General features: G+C 45.5%; 1 protein-coding gene across 4 annotated transcripts in view; it reads right to left on the bottom strand.

The window, feature by feature from the left end:
• The window catches only part of PAPPA (pappalysin 1), a 180,975-nt gene that overhangs the window by 36,668 nt on the left and 116,519 nt on the right, over positions 1–27,788 (bottom strand). For all 4 annotated transcript variants that reach the window (XM_021551415.4, XM_085594030.1, XM_085594031.1 and 1 more), the window contains exons 11-15: positions 21,581–21,694; positions 21,043–21,178; positions 17,308–17,521; positions 7,840–8,011; positions 1,168–1,351 (exon numbers count right to left, since the gene is read on the bottom strand). In XM_021551415.4, the coding sequence (XP_021407090.3) occupies positions 1,168–1,351; positions 7,840–8,011; positions 17,308–17,521; positions 21,043–21,178; positions 21,581–21,694 (820 nt within the window). The remainder of the gene's footprint in view (positions 1–1,167; positions 1,352–7,839; positions 8,012–17,307; positions 17,522–21,042; positions 21,179–21,580; positions 21,695–27,788) is intronic.

The following is a 27,788-nucleotide window of genomic DNA, read 5'->3' as shown; positions in this document are numbered from 1 at the left end:
GTTATCCCTCCAGCTACCCCTGCCTGAGTCATCAGCCCTTGTTGGTCATGATGACTATAATTATTTTCACTGCCCACTCCAAAAAATTCAAAGCACTTAAAATGGAAAAATACCTTTTGTTGAAGACAGCCCTGTGAGTGTATAAACAGAAAAAGGGAGGTTTTTACTAAAAAGTAGTCTTAATTTTCTCTTAACTATCCTTTGAGTAGTCATAACTTTGACTGTGTGTTGGCTGGTTTTGGTTATCTCCCATCAGAATTAAAAAGAAATAAGCAATACGCTTATATATGAAGAAATCAACATCGCTTTTCCCTGCAATGAAGAATACTTCCTATACCTTCCTTTTTGGTGTTTGCAATAAACCTTGCCAGAGGAGGAGATACCACTGGTACAAAAAAAAAAACTTATATAGTGTTTTCACCTGAGTTAACAACAGCAGTTAAGTTTATTTACAAGATGGACAAGTTCCTTCAAATTAACAATTTTCTTCTTTCCTGAAGACCAGATCAAAAGGGGAAATGTGCCAGTGAGCATAAGAGTTGATGGTGTTGAGAAGAGGATGTGGATGTCAGCAGAAAAGTAACAGGAAAGGAAGATAGAGGGTGGCAAACTGTAATTTCTAGGGGGAAAAAAATAAAAGAAAAAAGGAAAACGTAAAGAGTGCCAAACAAGAAGAGAACAGGAAGGTCAGAGTAGAGCAAAATGAGTGTGGAAAAGGAGAAGAGTGATGGTGGATTAGAAAAGACAGTGATGTGGGTCTGTGCCATTTGGATGTGGGGCTTTTCAGTCTTTTCTTGGCTTTCCAAAAACATGGAGGAGGCACAGAAGAGAGGCATACAGTAGAAATAGACAAAGCATGAGAAAGAAGATAAGAGAGTTCAATCTGATTTATCCCCATGACTTTTCCACGTTTTGGTTGTATGGAAGCAATATTCCCTGTCATTACTGCCTGGCCAACCACAATCAAGGAAAGGTCAAAGCAAGGTAATAGAGAGATGCAAAGGAACTTAACTTCTAATATAAATAAACCTTCCATAGAGTCCCATAATTCTTCCTGCTTAAAATATCATTAATAATTCTAGGCCAACAGCAAGAGTTACATGTACTCCTAGGAGCAGCCTGTGTTAGCTGTGTCTCTCAGGTCACTGCACAGACACCCCCCAATACCTTTCAGGAGAGCAGGAGGTCGGCAAGTGAAGGAGCATTTCTTGCCAAATGTGGTCCCCTCGCTGCAGTTGAAGGTGGCTGGGTACACATGGTACTGGTCTGGGACACCACAGTCCACAGGCTCACACGTCACCTGCTTGTTCCACTTCCCATCCATGCAGGTCATGGTGACGCTGGACTCCGTCTGGAAAGAGACACAGGGCTACAACCACCACAGCCAGCAAGGGAGAGATCAAAACCATGTCAAGCCTAACAGCCATAATTTTGGCTCACAAGGACAGCCATGTCTGGTCCCTACCATCATCATTTGGACAGCAGCTACCAAACCCACCAAGGCTCCTAAGGAACAGTGTCAGAGAAAAGATTTTCTGCCACCTCTGGGGCGAGACACCAAAGTGCTTCCATAGAAAGACTGCAGCTCTACAAAAACTCTTGTCTGGCCTCCTGAGGCAAGGAGGAAACCTGCTGCTGTGCCCTGCCATCAGAAAGGAGCACAAGCCTGAGCTGTTTGGAGCTGACAGCTGTCCCCCATCCCTGTCACCTTTGTGGTGACACAGCCACTCCGAGGGGATCCCCCTGTGCTTCCGAGAAGTCAAACTCATTCTTTGGTTTGAAGTAAAAGCCAAGCTGACATGAAGCCATTTGGGACTCTCATCCCAGGCTCTCCCGAGAGGTGTCAGTCACCCTCGGATGGGGATCTCAGGGGAAGTGCCTCGGGCCACATCAACACTGTGTGCAGACACTGACAGCTGCTGTTGTGGCTTCTCTGGCAGAGTGCCCCAAGGCTCCACACAGAGTAGGGCCCTGCTGTCCTGACACCACGGATGTGAATGCCTGAGGGACAGACCTTTTCCAGGAGGAGTTTGCCATGGGCAGACCCAAGAGTGTCCTGCCCATAACTGGCACCTGGAGCTTGAGAGGCTGTACACAGAGTCAGTCCCTGTGCTCTGACTTCCCCACAGTCACTCTACCATCACAGCTACACAGAAACAAAACTTCTTAGATCCACAGAAACAAAACTTCTGTGGATCTGAGGAATAATCCAAACTGCACAGCACACTGGAATCATGGAGTGCTAGGGGCAAGGAAGAAAAACGGGGGGAAGTAAAGGAGCCACACATCTAAAGCTAAGATGAATTTACTGAGTGACTGAAGGACAAACAGATGTTGGCAAAGGGAACTGAGTAAACAACATATCCACTTTCTAATTAAAAATGGAAAATTGTTTGTAAAAATTAAAAGCTAGAAGTGAAGAGTCTAACTCTTCCCTTCACACCAGAATAAAGAGAGGGACACAGGTTAAGAAATGTGAGAAACCCAAACATGAGAAGGGGAAGATGCTGGTGAGGAATCTGACCAAGCCGTACAGCAGCACTCCCCTGCCTCCAGGGAATATTTTATTCAGGGCTGGTATGCTCACAGGAGATTTTGCACTGCTGGCCATTGATCTGGGTTTATAAAAGGAAAGGGAATTTTTCTAGCACACATCAAAGGGACCTGGATTCCCTTTTTGCAAAAACACCCTAATGGTTTCAACAGAAGTTCAGACCTGTCTCCCTTTGATATATGGTTGCATTCAGAATGGAAAAAGCAGTCCCTGAGCTGAGAAACTGGACACTTCCCAAGTGGGCACAAAACCCCTTTTCTAGACCGTGGAGTTTATTTAAACAGGGAGCACTGCTGATGGAAAAAAATGTCTTTTCTACAAACACATTCTGGGATGCTCAGAGCCATCAGGTGAAGCGATACTATGTGTTCTCATTCCTAATCATTTCACTTCCCAATGCCTGTTAATTCTGCCTTTGTTGCTTATCAGAATATCTGTACCATTAAAAAGTGTATATAAACTGTAGGCAGTTGATGTCCTGAAGATTCCAGGGTGTTGCTGTGTGATGGCCACAGGAGAAGGGATAATAAAGCATATTCTCATGTCTTGCAAACCACCAGCGCTCCAGGATGAACTCCAGCATCCAGCAAAGCAATCCATCTATTTCCCTTTAACAGATGCTATTATCAAAAAACACAGTAGACATGTGGCTGCTGGAAATTATAACATAAACCCAAGCTATTGATGTCAATAAACTCAAGCTAATGATGTCAGGGGCTATCCAAATATTATGGGAATGACATAGGTCTTGCATTGTTTCATGCTACTTGATCCATTATGAACAGAGGGAAGCTGTATCAATGATAAGAGATTCAGCTTCAGGAATTAAGTTATTGGTGTTGCTGTGATCTAGTTTAGGAATAAATGAATGTTCCTGCTAGCTGCTACAGGCTTCTGAAACACAGCGTGGTGCACGAGGAAGTTTCTCTAATGACAGGGTTGCACATCAGATGCTCCTTAGAGAACACCAAAGAAACAGAAACCAGAGTATAGCACAAACATTTAAACAGAAGCAGTATCTGTGCATGACAGTCCCACCTTACAAAAGGAATGTTTTGCCCAAGCTACACTTGTGAGAGTGTTTCAGCTGCAGCCCGTGGCCTTTGTTAGCAGAAAGCAGCAGGACACCAGAGCCTGCTGGAAGTGCTACAGGCCTGGGACCCCCTCTCTTTAGGAGGGATCCCTCTCCACAGCCATACTCCCACTGTCCTTTGTCTGTGCCCATGTTCTAGACCTTGATGTCAAAATGTTAATAATTAGCATCTCCACATTTTCATCTCTGGGTTTTTGCCCATGGTACTTTCCCCACAAAGCCCCTAAACTAATCTGTAGGAGTCCTCTCAGACCCCTATGGATTTTCCTCTTCCTGGCACACTGGGAAGGCCATTCCCAAGCAGAGAAGCTGTGCCCATGGAGGTAAGACCCTGTTTACTCAGCTTTTCCCAGTAATTTTTCCACATTTGGTATGATGGAAGCTAAGGTTTTCAAGGTCAGACATAATAATGGCACATTTTAGAGCATGTCTATCATGCCATCACTTGAAGCACATGTAACTGCAGCAGGACACAGCAGAGAGCACTCCCTGCAATGGAGACAAAGACCAGTGGCTCTGATTGGAAGCACAGAGGACAAACCTACCACAGAAATTATTGCTGATGGCACCCACCAGCTTCTGACTTTCCCCTCTCTCAGTGTCACACCTGAGGGTGGGACCACTGCAGTGCCCAGGGACAGCACCCTGGCTGCTGAGCAGGATCCTGTCCCTCCCCAGCTCCATGCCACGCCCTGGAGGCATTTCTGACAGGATCAGCCCTTGGATCTGGCGCTGGGTCTCAGTGGCAGCATCTGCCTCTGCCTCTGCAGCTCTCCCACCCGGAGCTGAGCAGGCACGTGCCTGTTTCGCCTGTCTGATCTGACAAGGTCACCCAGCTCACAGCAGCCCACACGAAGCACTTGGCTTTCTCATCTGGTTTATTAGCTGTCACTTTGGGCACTTTGTGCTGCTTTGACTGGCATCACAGCAACTGCTTCCCTTCATGTCCTGCCTTCCAAAAGAGGCTCAAGCAAGGAGGGAGGGTGGGCAAGGAGGAAAGAGGGGGGAGAGAAAAGGGGCCTCCAAAGATACAGTGAAGAGGATGCAAACTTTAACAAATCTGGTGCCAGAAAGATTTGTTTCTCGGGACTTTTAACAGCCTGGGAGAATTCATGTCTCCTTCCTGCTGCCCAAGATCCCAGCCAGCCCCTTCTTCAAGCGATGCTTCACATGTGAAGTTTCCTCTCCTTAAAAATGAACAGCTGTGCCCTCCCCTCTAAGTATTCTTCCACTTCTGCCCACTACTGTGCCTCTAATTGAACCCACATGAGCCGTGCTTTCTTTTCCTGGCATGATTGATGATGCCTTTGCACAACATTAGGGAGCTGCTGGGTTTTAAATAACACCTCTTGACCAGAGCAGCAGTGGTGGTAGCTTCAAGGAGAGATGACAACAAGTTACTGAATGAGAGGGGCTTTCAGTGAAGGACAAGGGGGAGGAAAGCAGTGAAAGACAAAGGGGGAAAAGAGGAAGAAGACAAGAAAGAGCAATGGAGTTGTCAGGGGGGTGGGAAGAAATCAGGGAGGAAGAATGAAAACATCCCCAAGATCTTCTTTGTGAGAAAGATACATGAAGGATTTTGCTCCATCACTATGCAAACCCCTTTGTTGTTGTTGAAGTCCCTGAATGAGGATGAGAGAAAGCCCAAGAGTCTGTAAACAGTTCAGCTTTCTTTTTCTTTTCAAGCAGCAAACCATTTCTGCTGCATAGAGTGCTTACTAGTGTTAGGGTTTGGTGATTTTACAGGGTTTTAACAGAATTTGGGAAAGGGAGTTTCTCACAGAGGGAATGAATGAATGTTTTGCCCTAAAACTGATTAAAATGGTGGCTTCAGAAGACTTAGAGTCTAGAAAGTGCAGAAACGGTTGAGAAGATTTTTCAAAGACCCTTTAGATGTAAACAATTGATTTGAAATGTGACTTGTGCCACTACACCACCAAGGTGCTTTTGAAAATGTCACTTTTTATTGCTCTCTTTGCCCTGTTTTTTTTGTCTTTCAGTGAAATAGGGAAGACAAATGTGGTTCAGATGCTAAACGAAGGTGTTTCCACTGGTCTGTGAATCACCTTCACCAGCATGCAGTGGTTGTGGGCCACTGATGGTCAGTCTGCTCTTTGAGACAATTCATCTCTGCCCAGCCTCCTTCCTACCTAAGAGTGTGAAACCTCAACATGTGCAAAGCTGCTTCCTTCCTCCTCTTCCTCAGGCAGCCCCACACACCGACAGTTAAATGAGAAAAAATGTATCTCTACACCTTCCAATTAGTCAAACTAGTGAAATAACCAATTAAATGACAAAATTAAACAGGGAATATCTTTGTGCAAGGTTCTTCAGCCATGACAGAAAGTCCCTCTGGCTATGGACAACAACCCATGTGCCTTTTCTCACCCCCAAATACTTTGACTGGAAAAGGAACTGAAGCTAGGAAGAAAATATGGAAGAAGCACAATGCCTTTTAATATGAGAAATCCAGACCATGAATTCTGGACTTTCTCAGATGATTCATTTCTTGCCTATATGTTCCACAGGTTCTGGTTTGAAGCACCTGACACAAAGAGATAAAACAAGATGATAGTGAAAGAAACTGTTCCTTTCCAGAGGATTTCTGAAGCACAATAACAAAACTTTAAAAGCACGTGTTTAATGTGCTTAGCTGGTCATGGGTATCTTTAAGATGCTCCACTCCTTCCCTGATTTGAACAGTGAATGCACAGCACTGAACAAAACAAAGCCAGTGGCCTCAGGGGGTTTTGTTGGTGGAAAAGACAACGAAGTGGAATAGCAGAGCAGGGTGAGAGGAAGCGTGTTGTAATAGGCAGTGAATCACATTAGCGAGGGTGCTAAAATCCTCTGCTCCTGTCATATGAGTCTGATCAAGGCTCTGAAACCAAATTTCTCCCAGCAAAACCATGCCCAGCTGGCCGAGCCTCCCCAAAAGGTAATGCTTGAATTTAAATAACACAGGGCTGGTGAAGCATGCTCAAGCTGTTTTATTTGGTTTGTGCTTCATGTACCCCATGTACAGATCCCTTCCAACAATTTCCTGGTTCAGCCACTCAGGCTCGTTTTGAGAACTGGTTTTCTGTTCTGTAAAAATGCTCAGCTGGAGCTGGGGTTCTGGTGCTGATGCCAATTAGGATGGAAGAGGCCCCAGCTCGCAGGGTCCTGTATTTGTTTTGTAATTGAGTTGAAAGGGTTGGCTCATTCCCCTCCACTCTGTCTCCCCCCTCTGCGAGCTTATGAAGAACACAGTATTTCACAAGTACAGACAGGCTGCTGAGTGTGGCTGCCCCAGCCCCGGCCCAGATGTGAGTGCTGCCCCAGATGTGAGCGCTGCCCCCACAACCAGGGAGAGAAGGTGCTGACGGGGGAAACCACCCCCAGGTCTCACTCAGAAGATTTGGCACTGTTAGAGGCAATGGCCCAAAGTGGGGTGTCAGCCCTGCATCCCCCTCTCCAACATCCTGCTCCCAGGGCCATCCTGCATGTGCAGCTCGTCCACCTCCCCCAGCACAAAGCACTTGCAATTGTTTTTGATGTTTAAACAAATTGCTGTTTTTCTTCAATACCCCTCTCACTGCATGAAGATGTGCTGCTTTTGTAGGACTGGATCATTAATGCACGGATTAGAGATGATGGGAAGCATTTCTTGCCCTGATGGGGGAGGTTTTTGGCGATTTGTCTGGAAGCAAAAGGTTTGGGTGCTTTGTGCCCTCCATGCTGTACATGTCAGGCTGTGGTTGGGAGCAGATGGACTGAAATGCTGCAAAGAAGTTAGTATGCTGTTAGTCTCAATCTGAGGACTAAAAATTAAGTATTTTACCCAGAAATTGGTCGTGCAAAAAACAGAAGCATCTTACTCCCAAAACACCAACCCCTCTACTCCCTCTACTCAACCAAACCAAATGGTTTGGATAAGAAGAGCCAGTGAGATCAAACAAGGACTGAACACAAACATTTTGGTTTGAAAATTTCTAAATTCAGGGAACATCTGAGCTTTGCTCATTGCCAGAAACTCTTCCTACAGAGTCAAAGGGCTCCTGTTCTAATCACAAGCACTTGGACCAGACCTTGTCCCAAGGCTAGGCTGATATTTTGGGGTGTACCCTGAGTTATTCCTCAATTTCTCCACAGCTGTTTGCTCATCCTGGTCTTGTGCATCATAAAGAGAAAACGCCCTGGCAGGACAAACCTGGCTCTTGACGAGATCATCATCTCTGTGGATCTGCAGGATGTAGCCAGTCCTGCAGCTGACGTTGCACTGGGCGCCGCTGTCCCAGCCGGTGCCGCCGGTGCAGTTCAGCACTGCGTTCTCGATCTCCAGCCTCTGGCAGTCAGTGGCTTCGCAGGAGTAGTGGACACAGCTGGGAGGGAGACAAGGTGTGGTGGTGTTGTTATTTGGTAATTTCAATCCATTCCACAAGAGCAGGGTCTGATTGACAGGTTTTGGTCAGAGAGTTCTGAGCCTAGCTCAGGAAAGGGCTCCACAGCCTCTCAGCGCGTGTCGTGAAGGACAGAGGCAGTGGGCACAGTGATGACAATGGCAGCAAATTACATGTTTTGTAGCAAAAGGGAAGAGCCTACCAATTCTGCAGAAATACCTTCTGTCCTGCAATATTCAACTGCACTATGACCTCCCTACTCCTGTATTAATGTCCATTTCTCCATCCATCCATCCATCCATCCATCCATCCATCCATCCATCCATCCATCCAACCACCCATCCATCCATCCACCCATCCATCATCCATCCATCCACCCATCCATCCCTCCCTCCCTCCTGTGGAAACACTCCCTCCAAGAGCAGTCCCCATGCCCCATGCAATTTTAAATCTGCTGAATTCAGGAGTGCTGATATTGGCAGTGATAAGTGTCCACATGGGAGGGGGAGTTTCTGTGATAGACACTCTTATCTTTGAGAAGCTCAATTGAAATCATCACATTCATTTTATTCCACTTCACGAGGAACACCAAACATAGCTGTGTAGCTGTGTTGATAAGCTCTTATCAAACTCAGCAGCAGGATGTCGTTCAGATCTCTCCAGTTGCTCTCCTGCCATCCATAAAATCTTTCCCCCATGAAAACTGTCTGTTCTCCCTCTGGAAAATTATTGTAGCATTTAGCACAACTTGCAAAAAGAGATTTTTGTTTAATTTTTATATACACAGAGATGTCTGATTGACACAAAATCTTTCACCATCTCTGGGAACCTGAGTCAAACATTATAGCACATCTTCAAATGTGAGTATGGGGTAATCCCTCAACAAAACAGCAATAAAAATGTTGAGGGTCTAAAAGCATGAGGGGAGATTTAGACTAGAGAGAGGGAAGAAATATTTTTACACTGAGGCTGGTAAAACACTGATACAGGTTTCCCAGAGATGCTCCATCCCTGGAAAAACTCATGGCCAGGTTGAACAGGGCTCTGAGCAATCAGATCTAAAGATGTCTTTGTTTACTGCAGATGACCTTTAAAGATCCCTTCAACACAAACCATTCCATGATTCTATGTGCAAAGTGTTTCTGGAATAGAGACGAAATTTCTGGGATAAGGACCCCTACAAGGTGATATTTCTCTGATGAAATTAAAAATTAGTTTAATTTTAATACAGTTAAATTAATTCTGGGGAGGGAAAATATTAACTTATTTCACCATCTACTTGTTTAGGGAAGAACCTGAAAGACAAAATTATAGAAAGAAGGGAAAGCAATGTATCAATACACGTATTTTGAAATAGATTACAAGCAGTTATTCCTGTCTCCTAGAAAAAAGGGTTAACAGCCACTAAAGCCCCATTCAGCTTAGTAAGCCCTGACTTAGCATGTACGTGGTGTTTTGCTGTGTTCAAAGCACCGTGCAGACATTATCTAATTAATTTTCGTGACACCCCTGCGAGACACCTGGGCTCGTTTTGTTATCCCCCTGTTACTGATAGAGAAGCACATCTGCACATGTCTCTACTGAGCTCTAGATCAGATTAAATTACAGTATTTATGTACCTGCACAACTCATTTCTCTGTCCCAGACTAGTGCTACATGGGAAGTGCCCGCTGCTTGTAATTTAAGGTTGCTTGTTCAGTGTTGGCCCTTCCCTGGAGTGTGATGAGCCATAAACAATTTCTACATTCAGAAATACTTCATTTCCTCGTGGTACACAAAGCATCCCTGTTGACAGAGCTGAGGAAGGAGAATTCCACCTCTGTGTTGGCCAACGCCATACCCTTGTATGAAACAAACCCCTGGCTATCAGCACAACTGTGATGCTCCTCACTTCTGCAGGATGGATGATCCTCTGCCACAGCTGGCCTGTCCAGGGTGATCCTACTTTCAGGAGGATCCCCACCCACTAACCAAGGACTTCACACATTTTCCAGTCACTGCATCTCACAGCCTGGACTACAGATTTAAACTGCCATGGATTTCACTCCGTAAGAATTGACAAGGCTCTGGATGGAGCATCAGCAGAACAAGTGAGCAGCACATCCTTGTGGTGGCCATCAGCTGGGAAACAAGGTGAGGAGAACAGCCAGGTGCTATTGCCTTGCGACTGCCCAACACCAGTCACCCAGGGCTGTGAACCTCAGGCTTTACACACTCCTTTCACACCACGAGCCTCACACTCTGCGGGTCCCCAAGCAGAGCAGGACCTTACCAACCTCTCCCTAACCCTACCAACCTCATGGTCCTGCTGTTTAAATCCTCAGCTGACATCAGCGATAACATCTGATGCTGGATGTTGAGTGAGAGTGTAAATGATGGAAGGATGCTTTGTGGAACCCTCCCTGTTACACGTCCCAGCTGGACTGGCCCATGAGGGCCAGCTCTCACTTTGCTCCCCTCCATTTCTCAGATGGTGAGGCTGCAGCACGAGTGACTCCTGTGCCAGGGCTGCAGTGCTGAGGAAGTTGACTCACTTCAAAAAAAAGAGAAAAAAGGGGAAAAAAAGGAGCGCTACTGCCAAGCCACTCTCAGAAGCACATACTGCAAACCTCGACTGCCCGTTGCAAAACTGCCTCAAAATCTGAAAGTCTTCTTCCATCAAAGTTGGGAAAATAAAAAAATTAGCAGGCTTATTTAATCTAATACTTATGTGAATTAGTGTAGCACTGAATTCAGACTTGAATGGCTTCAGAGGGAAGGATGAGCCCAAGAAAACCCATGTAATTTGCACAGAGGGAAATCTGAAGCAACGTCACCGCAGTCAGTGGCATCGCTTTTCATTTCCATCAATGTAAAGGAGAAAAATAATCTGGCTTCTGGAGTTCAGATCAGGACACCAGATGAGCAAGCCTGGGCTTAGAAGTCCTACAGAACTGAAACGCCACAGACAAAGGCATTAAGAAACACTTATTGTGATGTTCTTCTTTCTGTTTACAAGTCCCCTTGTGGTCTTCTGAAATGGCCAGGGAACATTTTTAGCCACCCCCTCCAGGCTCCAGATTATGCCTTGGTTAGCAGATCATCCGGGCAGCTCTCTCTGTCTGTAACTCTATATGAATGACTTCAGTGACAAACAATACAACCATTCACTTTTTGTAAAAAAACAACCACTGCCACCAAATGTTTCTAATTTAAATATTTCTGGTTCTCTAGCTACTGGTTCCAATTTGGTATCAGCTACTGTCAACCATAAATCCCAATGAATTTTGAAGTCATGATCCTGAATTGAGCTCTGCAAAAGCAGAATTAGGAAGGAGAAATTAATATCTCCAAGTAGAAAGTTTAGACAAAGAATCCATCACATCCTTCTGTGGATTACAGAAGCACTTGCATGGGTACTGCCATTTAGCAGTGGTCAATCATCACATGTTCCAGAAAATGTGCATTCCTCAGGAAAGAAACAATATAAGAGCATCTGAGAACGAAATCATTTCAGCTTTAATTCATGTTTACTCCTGGCATATGACAGTTTATCCCATTTTCTTGCAGTCAAAATCATGTAACTTCATCAAAACTGCCATCAAAACTGCCTATTTCAAATCATTCCTGGTCTATCCTAACTCCCAAAAATCCTTACCAAAGTACAAAGTAGTCTGGAGCAAAGCTACATAAAGGACCCAAGGACCACTCTGATGATTTACTTGAACAAGTGTTGGTGCCTGGGACATTCCCTGACATGTGTTTATTTTATTAAGTCCCCTTCAGGATTCACTTGCTCCTCTTCTTGCCCTGGCAGTGTACAATTTCCTAAAACAACATCTTCACACTGAGGTGAGTGCAAGGAGCAGTGGATTTCTTGCACACATTCCATGGCATGTTCAAAACAGATCAGGGAAGGCTGTTTCAACAATGTAAAAAGCCCTGGACTGAGTTATCTTCCACATGTAGGCTGAAGTTCAGAGCCAGCTCTTACTTTATTCAAATCCATTCTGCCCATCCCAAATCTAAATGAGCTCGGTCATTAGGCTCTAAATCTGTATTTCTCTGTGCCAATATTGGCCTGAGTTCAGCAAGGCACTTAAATATGTGCTTAACTTCAAAAGCACAGTTAAGTCCCACTGATAGGTTTGACTACAGCGGGATGTAAGCAAATAGCTCAGGGCTTTGCTAAACTGGGGCTTCAGTGACACAATCCTAGAAACATTTGTATTTTAACATGTTTAATGAAAATTGTAACAATTAAGTGGAGCTCTTCCTTCCTCATATAAAAACAATCCAGGACTTCCTCTTTCAAAAAGCTTACAGCAGCCAAACTTTCTTTTCCTAACCTGAGGTCAAGTGCTATTCCAAGGACTCATCTTAATGTGGTGTCTTAATTATTTGTTTCCTTTGTGATGGTTCTGACACATATTTAGGCTCAGGTGAGACTAAAAGTTCATGGTGGGTACTTTGTAGGAAGAGGGCTACAACATCTCTTGGACAGAGCAAAAAACTCCCTTTTCCACAGTCTGGGCCAGCCTGGGCTGCAGATCTGAAGTGCAATTTGGTTTTGTCCTATGTCACCATCCACACGGCTCACACACATATAACTTTCTGAGGGTTTTTCTAACATATTTATCCTTACAATGGGTTTGTGTTCTCCTCCCTAGAGGTTGCTAAAGGCAAGAATTTGTTCTCTCTTTCTACATATACGCAGAGGCTACTAGCCATATTTCTTATTGTATAAATGTAAAAAAAAAAAAAAATAACTGAAAAGGTGACAATGACTTTGTCTTCTTTAGTTTTCAGCTAAAGCACATTGCCTCCTTGAATTAACACAAAATCTTGAATATTTACCCAAATCCATGGGGCTGGATGGGGACTGGTGAACCTGTGCTGACTAGAAGAAGGATCAAGCTCTTTCTTAAAAAGGTGTTTGCCTTCAAACCTGATCCATGAGAGCAACAACACGAGTGGTGTCACCTAAGGTCCCTTCAGCGATGTCACCTCAGTACTGCTGGCTTTGACAGCAATCTCAGCAAGCTCCTATTTCAAACTGAAAGGGTGAAAATGAAGCTAAACCCAAAGGTTTACAGAAAACCTTTGCTCCAACGCAAGGTAAGCCCCAGGGAAAGGAGAAGCGTGAGCCAGCACGTCCCCCTCACTGTCCCTATCACTGGCAGGGCAAATTCTCCTTGGGGACAGGCTCTGCCTGCAGCCTGCCTGCACCCCGTGGTGTGAGCTGCTCCTGCCAGGGAGGCCCATATTGAACTGATAAAGCTCTCAAAGCCCCATCACCCTGCCAGCTTGGAAGTGGGACCGTGTCCCTGGGCGTCAGCAGCCCCACAGGTCTCCCTGCCAGAGTCTGTCCAGGCAAACAAAGAAAATGCATTGCCTTCCACTTTAATAAAAGCCAAATGATGCCGTTTGCCAATTACCAAAACGGGGCGAAGGTTAAAAACCCATTGAATTATAACACATGTCACGGACCAAAGCTTCTATGATTAACAGTTCTGTGAGAAATTCATTAATTTCACCCGAAGCAAGCTGACAGAGATTGTGCTTAATGACAGAATGCAGGGCTGGGGAAAGGCGGCCGATCCGGGAAAGAGAAAGCTGCATTAATTCACAACAAAAAGAGACGAGGAAACCCTTTTTTCCCCCTTATGAAAAGGGAAAAAAAAAAAATAACCAGAGTTGTAAAGAGCGGTTGCATTTGTTCTGCTGCTGAAGATTTATCTTCATCATTTCTTGTTGGGGAAGCTGACAGCAGGCGAGAACAAGACAAAGAGAAGAGCTGGAGTGGGCTCTGAATCCCTGGGGCTTGTTTGGGGCAGCAAAGGGTGCAGCTCAAGGGGAACCACTCCACAGAGGCCAGAGCAGGTGATGGTGTGGTGGCCAGGGCTGGGTCTTGGTCTACGGTGTCAAACACCCAGATATGCACACTTACAGAGGGAAGAAAACCCAAAGTTTCCCCTGCAGAAGCAATTTTGAATCCGTAGCAGTGAGGTTGTGCCAAGGTTTAAGAAGAGAAAGCAAAGGAAAATATTTTTGGTACACTCATTAGAAAGCACAAGGTGGTGACAATGTGAGGCACAGAGACTGGAGAGCTGCGGGCACCCAGGGGGGACCTGTCTTCAGTATGAACACAGAGTTAATGGTGGGGTAGAGAGATGGAAAATCCTGAAATTCACAGTTCTGATAGCTGAATTGGGCTTTCCAGCCTGCAGTTTGCAGGAGAGGAACTGTGACACCAGGAGAGGTGGTGGAAGGGGCAGGGCTGGTGACCATGGCAGGGAAGTGCCACCAAGGAAAAGGAACACTTCCCACAAACTGCTTTGCAGGGATGGGTGACCCACAGCTGCTGTTTCCTACCCAGTGAAAAAGACAAAAACCTGATTTTTGAGGAACTACTGTCAAAGGCAGCCACAGCACATCAGGCCTTCTTCTGCTTGAGTGACTGCAGGGTGGGAAATTACACTTCTGCTTCTGCACACTCAATTTCACCGTCCACTGCATGAGGCTACACAGGAAACAGTAAAAGTATAATAATTTGAGCTATAAAGCACAAGAGAAGAACTAACCAGGCCATTATATCTGGGCTAAGGATGCAACGTGGAAATAAAGAGTGTCATTTTTACAGCACATCTCCAGCAGTGAGGTAAACTTCTGCTGGAAAGAAAAAAAAAAAGAGCCTGTAGTCACTGGCAGCAGACAAAAACAACTGGAAGAATAAAATTGGAAAGGACAGAGTAGGAATTTTCAAACTATCAATGTTTTCAGGAGGATGGAATGGATTTTCAAAACAACTAATGATGACTGAGGACAACTATCTATAAAGTTCAATTAGACTTTTAGATTTAAGCCCATTTTACTCTAAAATATTAACTATAATACATATTTTAAGAAAGAAGAGTAAGTGCATGTTTTAGTTTCAGTCATTAAGTTGTCACTAACCCATGGGAGAGATCCATTCACCCTCAAAATAAAAACTGTATTAACTTTTAGGAACAATATATTTCTTTTCCCTCACAATTTTAATATCTGCACCCTTGTCTAGAAATATCTGTATCTGGCTATAAATTCTCTCCAAGAAAAATAATTCTCCTTGAAAAAGAGAAATAATACCTCTTATAGAGAGAAGCCAAAAAGCAGGCAAAAAATATCCATGTTGACCTAAGGAAAATGAAAGGGGTAAAACTGATGATCACACATAGGAAGGCAAATTTCTTAAAAATTTTAATAAATACCTTAAAAATCATATTAGGCAAATGCAACCAGTGGGGAAAGGGAAAAGGCAAAGATGGGCAGTGTGGAACTGGCACCTCAAGGGAATATGATGGGCAGACTGTGAGCACGGGAGGCAGAAAACCCATGTCCAGCCTCTGAGCTGGTTAAGAAATCCTTTTTAAAATCTATCTTTCTCTGTCCTTCCTGGATTGGGTAAAATAACCAAAGAAAAAGACAACAGGTGACAGGAAAGGTGTCACCTATTTCCTGGCTGCGCAGCTCCATGCACAACTCTTTCTACATCTTGGGTACCTGAACTGCTTGGAGATTTTTGTCCAGAAGAAAACAGATCCCAGCACAAGGCAAACTGGGGACTGACTCTCCACTGAAACACTGCCATCAGTGGAAATAATTCCACTGATTTCAATTGCCTTTGGACCTGGGCTTTACTTTTGAGAGTTTCTAGATCCCTGTCAGACATGGGAAACTTTATGATCAATCCAGTGCTGGAACTTGCAAAACCTAAAACATTACTTTGAAAGAGTGAGGCTCAGATGGGGGTTTGGGAGAGCAGGGGGCTGAGAGGGTTCAGTGCATCCTGAAAACAAAATGATGCCAAAAAATCAAGAAGAAGCATAAGAGGCAAAAGGAGGGTGATTTTTCCTCAAGGGATTTCTAAAGGTTGTGCTGCTGGGTTGCAGAGGCTCGCTGAAGCTTTGCCTAAGGGAGATGCATTTTTTATTAAGGAAATAACTTTATAAACACAGAGCACTTCTAGTTCAATAAGTGAACAAATGGTTCAATTCCTACTGAAAACTTGAGAGGGCAGTGGAATGTGGCCCTGTGTCTCAGTCCTCCTGAGCTCCCTGCTGCTTCTCACCATCTCCTTCTCACCATCTCCTTCCAGTGGGGCTTTCTTGCCCTTTTTCTGTCCTGCTTTGGCGCTGGGATTTGGCCACACTTCCACCACCAGACTTCTCATCTGAAACTTGATCCTGCTGCCTTTGGGCCTCTGAATTTATACAACCTATTGCACACAATGATCAGACGCTTTGAATCTAGGTCAGAACACACTGACTGGATTGATCTAGCTATAGATATACTCCTTTTTTTTTTGAATTTTATTTTCCCTTTCCTCTCCCCCTTCTCACTCTCCCGCCTTTCCTGGAATAAAAGCAGGTCCTAAAAACAAGCCAGAACATTATCAAAAAACCTGTCAGCTTGCTTAGGAGGCTGAGCAGAGGTTTGCTGGGATATGCAACTTGTTTTACTATTGCTGCTGCTATGGTATGAAAACTGCTCACAACTTTGAATTCACAAAGAGAGAAAAAAAATTATTCTTTCAGGGGTTTTGCTAAATTCTCTCCTTTTCAGTGCCTTGCTGAAAGGATCCATGAAGCTGCTGCACCAGAGGCCATGAAAGGTCACAATCTCAGTGGGATGCTGTAAAGCAGAGACTGAGAGGGGTTGGTGGTGATCTATTGATGTGTCTGTAATAACAACAAGAATAAAACGGTAGCCATAAACCTTTCATCCTGGGGGGTCCCACAGAGCTTTTCAGAATAGGGGCCAGATCCAGAGAGGTGCTGAGGGCCTCACCCAGCCATAAAAGCACAGCAGGTGCTGATGGCCATGGCCCTGCAGCCCAGGGCTGAGCACCTGGCAGGATCCAGCCCCTCCAGGGCATGGGCACCACTCTGTGCCCTCGTGGTCCCTTCCCTGGGAGGTGCCCTGGCACCCTGGCAGCACAACGGGGTTCAGACCGAGCTGGTGTGTGAGTGACCAACAGATGCCGGGCTGGGGAATGCGTGCAGAGCGAACTGGCCCCAGTTCCAGGCTTGGCATAAAGGAGGGAGGAGAAAGGAAGAGGAAATAATTCACTAACAGCATCCCGTGCGGGTTAAATGTCCCATCCATCCTGATCAATGAGAACACTGCCGGTTTTTTACCCGTGACACAAAGGGGTCAGCAGGGTTCAGCTGCTGTGCCCCTCCTGCCTCCTCCCCAGCCCCAGCCAGCTCTGGGGGTGGTGGGTGTGAGGCAGAGGGAAGCAGGGCTGAAACGCTCACCTCTGCTCCGCAGGGCTGTAGGTCTGTCCTTGCTGGCAGCTGCTGATGGTGATGGGGTCGAAGTTGTGGAAGGAACGCAGGGCCACCCCGGAGATGGCCACAAACTGGGAGCTGAAGCTAATGAGGACAGCCTGGGTGTGATAAAAAGGGTGACTGAGGTCATGGATGACGGGGATAATCAGGGGATTGTTCCTGCAGCTCAGGACGTGGACACCTGCCAGAGGAGAGACAAGATCAGAGGAAGGGTCAGGCTTAACACAATTGCTTCCCGAAGCCCTGGGCACTTCAGAGGCATTTCACCCAGAGGAATGGCCCTATAGAGCTGAAAAGTTATGGTAAGCTGCCTGGAGGGGCTTCCCAAATCGCTCGGGAGAGCTTAGCAGAGAAGCAGATCCCTCCAGACAGCTGAAGAAAGGCTGCCATTCTCTCTGCGAGCGCGGCAGGCCCTGGGAGCCGCTCCTTTAGACCACAGCTACGTTCCTATTGTGCTCTGGTAAATCAGGAGCAGCCAGCACGGGGGAAGCAGAGTCACACTATTGTAAAACGGGTCCTGGAGGACACTTGGAGCCTTTTTATGCAGGATCAAACAGTGCCGGCAGGCTGGGGGGCTTTGTGCACCAGCAGCTTGTTTGGAGCTGTGCATGTCATTAGCACTCAGTGTAAAACTTTTTTTTTTTGCATGAGTTTTCCACTAAATTTGCCCAGATTTGATTTTTTCATCAATAGTTTTGAGCCTTAGGGTATCTTGTTCTTTGCAAGAAAAGGTGTATTTGGTCCTGGAGATAGAAATGAGGGTGATGGAGCCACTGAGGATTTTACAGGTGATGTCACTCGAGAAGAAAAGAATTGTGTTGTGGGGAAATAAAAGCATCTCAAGGTTGTGGCGCACAGAAACACCAGAGAGGTGGCAAGGAGACTTCTGAATCCCATTTGTCCAGTGGATGAGGCACTCAGTGACAGCTGGGAAGAAACTCCCACCTTCAGGTAGAAGCAACCTGAATTCAAATGGGCCAAACCCATCTCAGGAGGAAGGCCGAGGACAAACAGCTGTTGACTGCCCTCAAAATTCATTAATTGAGATTCATGGCCTGCTGGCTGCCTGCAAGGCTCTGCCTCCACAGCTCCATGGCATCACTCCGAGGATCAGCTTGGCTCCAGATCCATTTGCTTCACTGGAGCTCCCCAAGCAATGGCTTTGGCCCAGGCCCCTTGGCTACCCTGATACACTTACAAATTTGAAAATAAAATAAATTCTATTTGCATGTTTAACTGGCTCAGGGATTTCTGTTATTATTTTTTTCCCCCAGTTCGAATTTCTTGACTCAAAAGGGAAGGAATAAAAAGGCTTTCATTTTTCTCCTTAGAAAGTGATTTCCTGTGAATTAAGACACACTCTTTAAACATCTATCTCCCACCCTCTACTTAAAAAATCTTCCTGTAATAAAAAAAATAATATAAAAAAGCAAGCCTCTTTTTGTTTTGGTCTTCACCTGACCCTGAAATAACCTCCCTGTCTACTTGCCTCCCAGAAGTCTTTTGATATCAGCTCCTTGTGGAACGGTGCACGTTTCTCACTTACAAACAGGTGCAGTTAATACTCAAAATCCCAGGTTCCCAAATTCCTTGGAAGTTTCTGCCTTCTCTGATGGAAAGCCAAGGCCTTATGGTATGAGGCTGTTTATTCACTTCTATTTCATTCCTTGCACTCAGCTGGTGTCCACAACAGAACTCAGAGCTGTGCTGCTCTGGTTATTTCTGGCCAGGAAAAGGGTGGTTGGACAGGTGAAGGTTTCTTAATCGCCCTGAAATACCCATGAGGATGGTACAGGTGCCCATGGGGGCAGTCAGAGCTGTCTCAGGATAACCTCTGTTTCTGTGCCTCTGTACCTATCTATTCAGCTCAGCAGCTGAACTCTGGTGTCTATGATGGCTCTGAACCAACAGCACTGAGGTGTTTGGCATCCCAACCTCTCCATCTCCTACCAGCACTCAGAAGAAGCTTCACATTATTTTCTGTGAGTCCACTTGCTCTGATGAAGGCAGGAAACTGCATGTCTGGATAGGATATTCTTTGCTCGTGGCAATGTCTTCAGAACACTGGGGACTGATTGAGATTTAAATGATTGCTACTTCCTTTTGGATGTACTTTTAGTTTGCCACGAACTTCTTCTTAAGGCTCATTGAGTGTCTCAGTCAGTCCTGCCCCCAGTGCATGCCAACATTTGCATCTCAGCTGCAGTTTCCAGCTTGCCACGGTGATAATTCAAACACATGAAACACAATATCCAGGAAAAGCACTTCATGTCCCTGTCAGAACTCAAACAGAACAGCAATGGGGAGCTCTGCCTGAGTGAGAACTGCTGGGTAGCCCACCTACACCTTTCCTCTGCTCCAGGCAGCCTCTTCTGAAAGGTCAAAGGGGCTTTTCCATGATGAAAACAGCATTTCAGCTGGGACGACATCCAGACATCAGGCTGAGCCATGCCAAACTCATGTTGCAACTTCATTGAAGATTTCAAAACCTAACCCTCAGTTTCCTCTTTGCTCCTCTTTCTTGTACTCTTTCTCTCCCAGTCTGCCTGTCTGTCCCTATAAAATGTCACATTAAGTACTGCTGGCATGCTCGTGACTCCATCATTTATTTCTCAGAGGGATAGAGCTATGTGCCACTGTTTTGCAAAAGGAGGGTAAAATTAATCCAAGGGCTCTGGCAAACTGGGAGCCATCCTGACTCAACCTGCACAACTGTCTACAAATTTCAGTTTGTTCTTGGACAACAGACACCACACGTATTTCCTTTGTTCTCCTCCACACCCCACCAAATTCTGCATTATCCTGGATGCTCATCCAACACTTGTCACTCTGTGCCCCTTCTCCTCGTCACTAGTGGGAAGCTCATTTGAATTTCAGCTTGTTAAAACTGAAATGCTGTAGTAAAACAGAAAGCTGGGGGATGGGAGTTCTGTTTCCTTAAAAACTGCTCTCAAGGTGACCTGGCCATCTTACTCCTCAGTGAAAAAAAAGGCAGAGAACATCTGGAAAGGGATTATGCAAGTCCTATCCTGACACAGAGTTGGGAGCTAGGGAGAGCTCCTGGGTTCTGGAGGTTAAACACAGCCTGGATCAATTCACCAGACACAACATCCCCAGTTTAGGGCCCTGTGCCAAGGGTAGAGACAAATCCTGTCTATGCCAGCACTTCAGCACAAGAACAGGTCCTGCCTCTGCCAGGCACATCTGCCTGAGGCCACGCCAGGAGGCTGGCAGGGCCCTGGAGCTGGACCTTCACCACCTGAACTTCTTCACCTGGGGAATCCTGGCCATTAAATGGCTCTGGAGACCTCCCTGCAAGCAAGACTGGAGATCACCCAGCACTCCCTGTGAAACAGAAGCCTTTGCTGCAGCAGCTGGTGCAGGTCCCTCACTCCCTGTTCCCAGAGGTTCATCTGCAGCACCATCAGTATCTCCATCAGTGCTGGCTGTGAAGCATTGAGATAGTGCTGATTTTTGTAACTGAAGAGGAGCAAATCACCTCTGAACGGATAGTGAACAGCTATGCAGTAATGTCTGTATAAAATAACACATCATTTTCAACAAACTCTGTGAGAATCAGGGATTGGAGCGAGCACCTTTTTTGTCTGATTCTGAAAAAATCTGAGCAGGAGTACAGGTAAATGGGGGCATCACCAGATTAAGCAAGCAGTAAAGAGGGAGTTTAATACAACGCAGTCTTACCAAGGTCGTGGCTTTGCTCTTTGGTGTCAAACAGCTGCACACCGATGGTCTCCTGCTTCTGGTCCAGGTAGTAGGTCCCATCAGTGACCAAGTGAACAAGGACTGCTGCAGCAACCATAGGCTGGGAAAAATAAGCCTGGGAAAACACAAACCACATAAAGCCTGAGGTGGAGAACTGTGGTGGGCTTTTAAAAATCCCCAGGAGCCAGTCCAGGACTTTTAAAAGAAGATTTCCCATTCCAGGTCACACAGAAATCTTCTCTTCCAATCTCTCCTACACAAAGTAGATAAACTCAAGTCAAACAGCCCTGAAGCTGAACTCTCTCAGAAATTCAATAGCCTTGTCACACATAAGGGGACTTCACTACTGACTCTCTAGACAGTGCTCAAAAACATTGTTTTCTTCTTTTGCTCTAAACATACTTCAGAAAAGAGCAGCTTGGTCCTGGGAAGGCTGGCCCACAATATTTTGCCTGCTGGAGAATCTTTGTAGAGGCAGGCAAAGAAGAAACTTCTGAATGATGTGTGAAGTTCCTACCTTCAGCCAGAAAATGGTCTGTGTCATGTGGGAGTACTGGAAGTTGGCCGTGCAGGGATACCAGGCGTACTGGGACACACCATCATTCAAGTCGATCACCTTGGTACGACACATCTGCAGCAGGAGAAAAAGAAACACCAAAACTGACCTAGAGGACAGCAAGGAAGATCCTGACTGCTTGAAGTGGGGAAATAAAGTCCAGGTGTACTCCCAGGATAAAGTAATGCAGAACAACTGTGCTTCTAAATACCATGAGATGATTCAAAATTAAGTTTCCAGGTCTTGCACCCCAGTAAGAGAAACCAAAACATGAACAGGAGCTAAAGACTCACAGCAGCAGGATAGCAGCCAACAATCTCCTCTGAATTTGGTTATTGGTCAGCATTTATAACAACTATGGTCCCCGCAAATGGACCAGGAATTTTCCCACTGGAGCCCAGGTGAGGATAACTTCTGAACAGCCCAGCTCCCACGCAGACAGTGTGGAGCTGCCTCCACGGTGCTCCAGCACTGCCCTATTTAAACCTGATATTGCTGTAACCCCAGAGGAGCCACACATAGCCCTGTAAACATGGAACCAGGTGTAGCCAGGAAAGTCCTGCCTCTAGAACCCAATTGAAGCAAACTGGTTTCCTCTTCCACCAACCAGTTCAAGTGGAATCACCATCTTCCTACACCTGCAGCCTTTCCATGGCTGTCAAAAGTGGGATTGGAGGCAAAATGCTCTTTTCAATGAAGTACATGATTCCCAAGTCCTGTTATGAAAAAGCTAAAAAAACCCCTGCCAGAATCTAAGTACCAGAGAGCCTTGCAGTGCCATCAGTGTCAGATGTGAAAATGAAGCTGCAAGAAATGATCAGAATTACCCTGAACACACACTGCTCAGTGAAGCTGCTTCAAAAATGAAGCATGAATGACCACAGCCTTCACCTCCACAGCAAACAGAAAAAAGGAAATGTCCACCATGGAAAAGGTTATTACTGCATTAGAAGGATTCTTATATCTGAGGCTCCTGGAGGATCTGAAAAGTTCCTGCTGGATTTGCAACCCTTTTGGTGAACTGACTGATTGTCATTACCATAGGAACAGATGGAATTCCTTGTGCTGATGTGCTGTCAGTAAAGCTGTTCCCATCAGCAATTTTAATATTAAACCAAAAAGAAAACCCTGAAGTGAAACAAGAAAATTATCAGTCATCCAAAATCCTATGCCCACTCGATAATCCTGCACAGAAATCCCCTCTTGGTTCAGGCAGGCAAAGTCTGGGCACTGCAAAGAGAACTTGGGATGCCTGGTTATGAGAAACCAGATTGGCTAAAAGTGAGGTAATCCCCTTTAAATTCTGAGTCCCTCAAGATCCAGCACAGAGGAATCTTACAGGCAAAACATAAATCAGCTTTAATGGGCTGGAAGAAGATTTTTAGTTTATTTATTTTTTGAAACAACTGGGACCAAGCTTCATTGAGGCTAGCCAGTGGATAGTGTTACATTTTACAGCAGAGCAAGGCTTTACATAAACTATCTTTGGCATTTGAAATCCAGGCCAGCAATTCGACATGTTTCGTTTCGCAACTCTCCCTTCTTGCGTTTTCAGCAGCCTGTCTCTTGTTGGGAGCATGGTTTTTATTTTAATACCTCTCCAGCTAGGGAATTTATCTTACCCACATCTGCAGTATATATGGTCAGAGAGCTCTTTGACACGAACAAAGGTCTCATTACTTTTATATGGTTTTGTTCTTATTCTTACTTCTCCTCCTGCTCTCTTGGTCCAAAAAGGTGGCTGCAAGAAACACAAGCACTGACTTTCGGTGCTTTTTAAGTGCCACTTAATGGATGAGTGAAAACTTGTATTAAGAAATCACCCAGACCTTCACCAAAAGTTTGATTCTAACCCAAAATAAACCTCTGCCGAGGTGGGCTGGAAATCTCTGATAACTTTTAAATGCCTTGTTTGATTTGTGTGCGTGTGTGAACCCTAGCACTTTCTGCTTCTGCTGGAGAATATTAGCAAAAATCTGAGCATTGCATAAAGAGCCTGTGTTCAGGCCACGTGGGCTGGCAGACTGGCCTGGTTTGAGCAGGTTAGATAAGCTTCCCCCTGCTGAGGCTGATCCATTGCTACCAGACAAGTGTTTCAAAGTGGTCCTGGGGTAAAAAGGCTCCTTTAGAACAGTCTAATTGAGAAGTGTGGGAAAAGTCTAAGAGAGCTGAATGGCTTCAAGAGCCTCTTCTCCACTCACTGCTGGACAGTAAACTTAGCTAATGGCAAAATAAAAAGGTCTTCAAGTTTCTCAGGAAAGAATTGGGTTGGATAAACAGCTCTGGTACCTACACACTCCACCATCTCACCAGGCTCCAGCACACGTGGTAGATCCATCCCCATTTCAGTTCTACCCAGGCACTGAATGTCACATCACACCTGCCAAGCCTGAGAATCATCTGCTAGAAGAGTCTTTCACGCTTTTGCTTTTAAGACATCATAGACTGTGGCAGCTGCCCAAAGGGCCCTATTAATTAATTAGGTTAATGGTTGGACTCAATGATCTTAGAGATTTTTTCTAAGCTAAATGATAATGTGATTACTGCAGTACCAACACTTTTAGAACTACAAGTTCCAAAGGCCTGGAAGACAGAATATCATCTCCCGTCATTGTTATTCACAGGAATTCACACTTATGAAAAACAGACTCTATCCTAAGGTTCTCCAGTTTGCTATAGTGATGCAAACCAGCAGCTAAAGCACCTGACAGCTGTGGAGGGAAGAATGCATAGATAGACTTCTCATTTCAGGGTGTTACCCAGCACTGAAGTATTTGCTTTGAAGAATGACAGCATCACACGCTGCTCCAAACTTCACTCACTGGGGCTTATCCAGATTCTCAGACCCACACAGCAAGTGGGATATCCACAGGAGCTTAGTATGTGCTCCAAAGTATGCGGCGACTATTTGTGTCTAGTTACTGGAAGCCCATGTCATCCCCCTCCCGAGGAAGCTGCTTTCAATTAGAAGAGCTGATGTCTGTTCCTCTCCGAGGTTCAAATCCAGCTCGTCTCCCACCCACACATTTTGTACACAAACATCGGCAGACAGAACGATCAAGGCCAGGGAGCACTGTGGGATCTTCCCACAAGAGGGAATGCCTGGAGGATTCCCTTTGACTGATTTATACAACCTCTTGTCAATCAAAGGCACAACATGTTCTTCAAACCGCCTCTCCTGTTTTCCTTCCCTTACTCAGGGGGACTGAGGAATGTGTCAGCAGAAAGGGAAAAGTGATATATTGGGAGCACTTAGCTTTTTGCCACATCAAAACCACATTTACTATTGCAATCAACTCCATTTCCTTCAAAGTAATATGGGAAAATTTGCTGAAGAGCAAATTTTGGAAGGCGCCCTTGTGAATGATTCCCAGCCATCCCATGACTGCAGGCAATGTGAATTTGCACTGATGGGTTCCTGTTGCAGCTGAACTACATGTTGAGGATCACAAATCCCCTGGACTGGGCACTGGACTACATCCCAGCCCAACCGTGGCAGTGCACAGCTCCAGTACAACCTTCTGGGCAGCACTTGGCTTCTCCAGGCCTGGGCTCCCTGTCTGGAAGATGAGGATGATGTTCCTCCACACCATACAGGTCTGCTGAGGATGAAAGCTATGAGCTGTGAGCCACAAAAAGATGCTCAGATGTCAATGAGAGCACACACAGGTGTGAGGATACAGCTCCCCACAGGAGTGGGCTAAACACAGATCCCATCCCACTCTGACCTTCCCACCGAACAAGCACAGTCAGACACCACAGGCTTTGCACATACTGGTGGTTCTCAGCAGTAACATCAAAATAATTTTAAATCCAGACAGAAAAGCTGCTATTTAAGCTCGAATGTTGCCCTACTCAGCTCTGGCACCGTGGTTGGGGCGGACGTGCCTGTCTGCATGCCCAGGGGCGGCTGGAAGCAGAGCAAACCTCCAGTACACAGATCTGTCTGCTCCCAAAATCCCATCTGGTGAACCATGGCAGGGCCTCCTCCAGACCGTGTCCTCGAGCTCTGTCTGGCTGTCAGGGGCATCGTGGGCACTTGGTCAGGCAGTGGCAAGCATTCTCCTTCTGGAGAGGAGGGTGGAAGTGGGGATTGTGTTCCAAAATCTTCCTCTCCCTACTCCTTTCTACAGGGAACTGTGCTGCTGACACTTCTGCACCCAGACAGACAACTCAGAGTGTTTCTGGGGTGAACCAGGCTGTACCCTGTCCTGTTGGCAAAAATGCAGCCATGGAGCAGGCAGGAACAAGATCTCTTGGTAAAACCCACAGTACCAGCTATTTATTGAGCACAAAACATACTCAGTGAGGCTGCAGAAGAGCACAGAAAAAACTCACAGACCGATACAAAACCCATGGAGGCACAAACAGAACATCTTCTCTTGTTTGAATGTCCAGCTAAAGAACAAATTTCAGCCCTAATACTGAGATTTACAGTATTCTGCAATAATCTGCAATATTTATTTGTTTGGTCAGCAGAATGTTATTTGTATTTAACTCAACAAATGGAAAAGGATCTCAACCATGACATAAGCAGCATTTTAACACATCCCTTACATTTGAAAACTTTCTCCCTCCCTTGCCAGACCAGGATGCTAGCAGTCACCCAGCCCTTTTATTCTTAAATATGTTATTGTTCTTGCTGACTTAAGGTTAATCTTACCCAACGATGAGAAACGATAGTGTAGTTGCTAAATATCAGAAAGGTTCCTGCTTGTTTATTGCCCAATATTGTAAGGCAGCTTGACTGCCACATGGACACCACCCAGTTTGCCGACTGCAGCAGACCTCCAATCTGTTCTCAAAGCTGTTGCACTGCTTTTCTCATTTAGGCTGGGAATTGGGTTGGAGTTAGGGAAAAATGAAGTTGCCCACGAGTGAGCACTGAATCATTAAAAGGCCTCCAATGAACACCTCAAACCCCAGCCAATTTCTCTGACCATTCCAAACCCCAGGAGCTCACAGAGCTCAAATGGAAATTGTACACACAGCAGCACAAGTAATTTTGCTCTGGGTTTTCTTCTAGATTCTGGTCAGAAGTGCTTTTGGACAAGTGTATTTATCAGACATCTTTGTCAGTGGACTTATCCCATCAGAAATCTGAGTCCAGAGTTGCCTGCCCAACTATAAACATCAGTCTTGAGTCATTCCAGGTTGGCCTCTAAAACTTAAGGAAAACATTCAAAGCTACTTTCCCCAAACTGGTACACATATTTAATTTTATGTGCACTACCAATGGGTTTCTGTTGCATAAAATAAAAAGCTAAAACCAAATCTTATATTCAGCAGCAGAGTTCGTCTAAACATAAAATGAGGGAAGAAACCTGAGTCTCTGTCTTTCAACAGCCACCTTACCTTACAGTCTACTGCTACTTCCATGGCAGCAACTTCCCCTCATCTCTGATGCTCATCAACTGCAGCTTCTCCTCCAAAACTCTTTGTCCTCTGCGGCTGATAACACATTTTTACTGTTTCATATTCTTTGTCTGCTATTACTAGTTTTCATTGGGGTCCCTAAAGGTCTGATGGCAAAAGATGAAAAACAGCAGCGTGTCCTGCCCCAGGACAAAGGCCTGTGGGCAGATGATCCAGAGAAAAGCTTTATCAACTGGAAGCTGATGAAACTCCCGGGGTAACACACTGATGCTATATTACTCCCAGATTCAGTTGGCTCAGAAGTCAGAGGAAATCTCATCTGTCAATTTTCCCTGTGTAATGAAGAACAGGATTTTGCTGTGGGATTGGGAAGCAGCTTACATCTCCTGCAGGATGAAATAAAGCCCCGCTGCCAGTCCCTGTGTCCAGTCTCAGCAGAGCCACGTCCACTTTGAACCTGGAGCAGCTGATGTGCCTGGACCTTGCAGACTCAGTATCCCATTAGCATGATATTACAGCTTCCTCAGCACAGAGCCACGATTTTCAGCTGAAGATTTGGCTGGATTTTTTAGTAATTGGCAAATGACCTTTCTGTGAAAACACCACGGACAGGGCACCAATAGTTTGCCTGCAATGTGACATGATGATAAATTCCTCTACTTTACAAGAATAGTGTTCATCTCCAAAGGGAAATTTCCTCAGAGTTTTGGATGTAACACAGGGCTGTGATTCAGATATGAGTGGGAGATGCAAGGGCTATTTCATTTTGTCATATAAGTTAGTTTAGTTTGAG

Source organism: Lonchura striata, chromosome 17, assembly GCF_050655825.1.
Source record: "Lonchura striata isolate lonStrDom1 chromosome 17, ASM5065582v1, whole genome shotgun sequence".
Classification (NCBI taxonomy): domain Eukaryota; kingdom Metazoa; phylum Chordata; class Aves; order Passeriformes; family Estrildidae; genus Lonchura; species Lonchura striata.
Note: the sequence above shows the minus strand (reverse complement) of the source record. Positions and strands in the feature narration are given on the sequence as shown.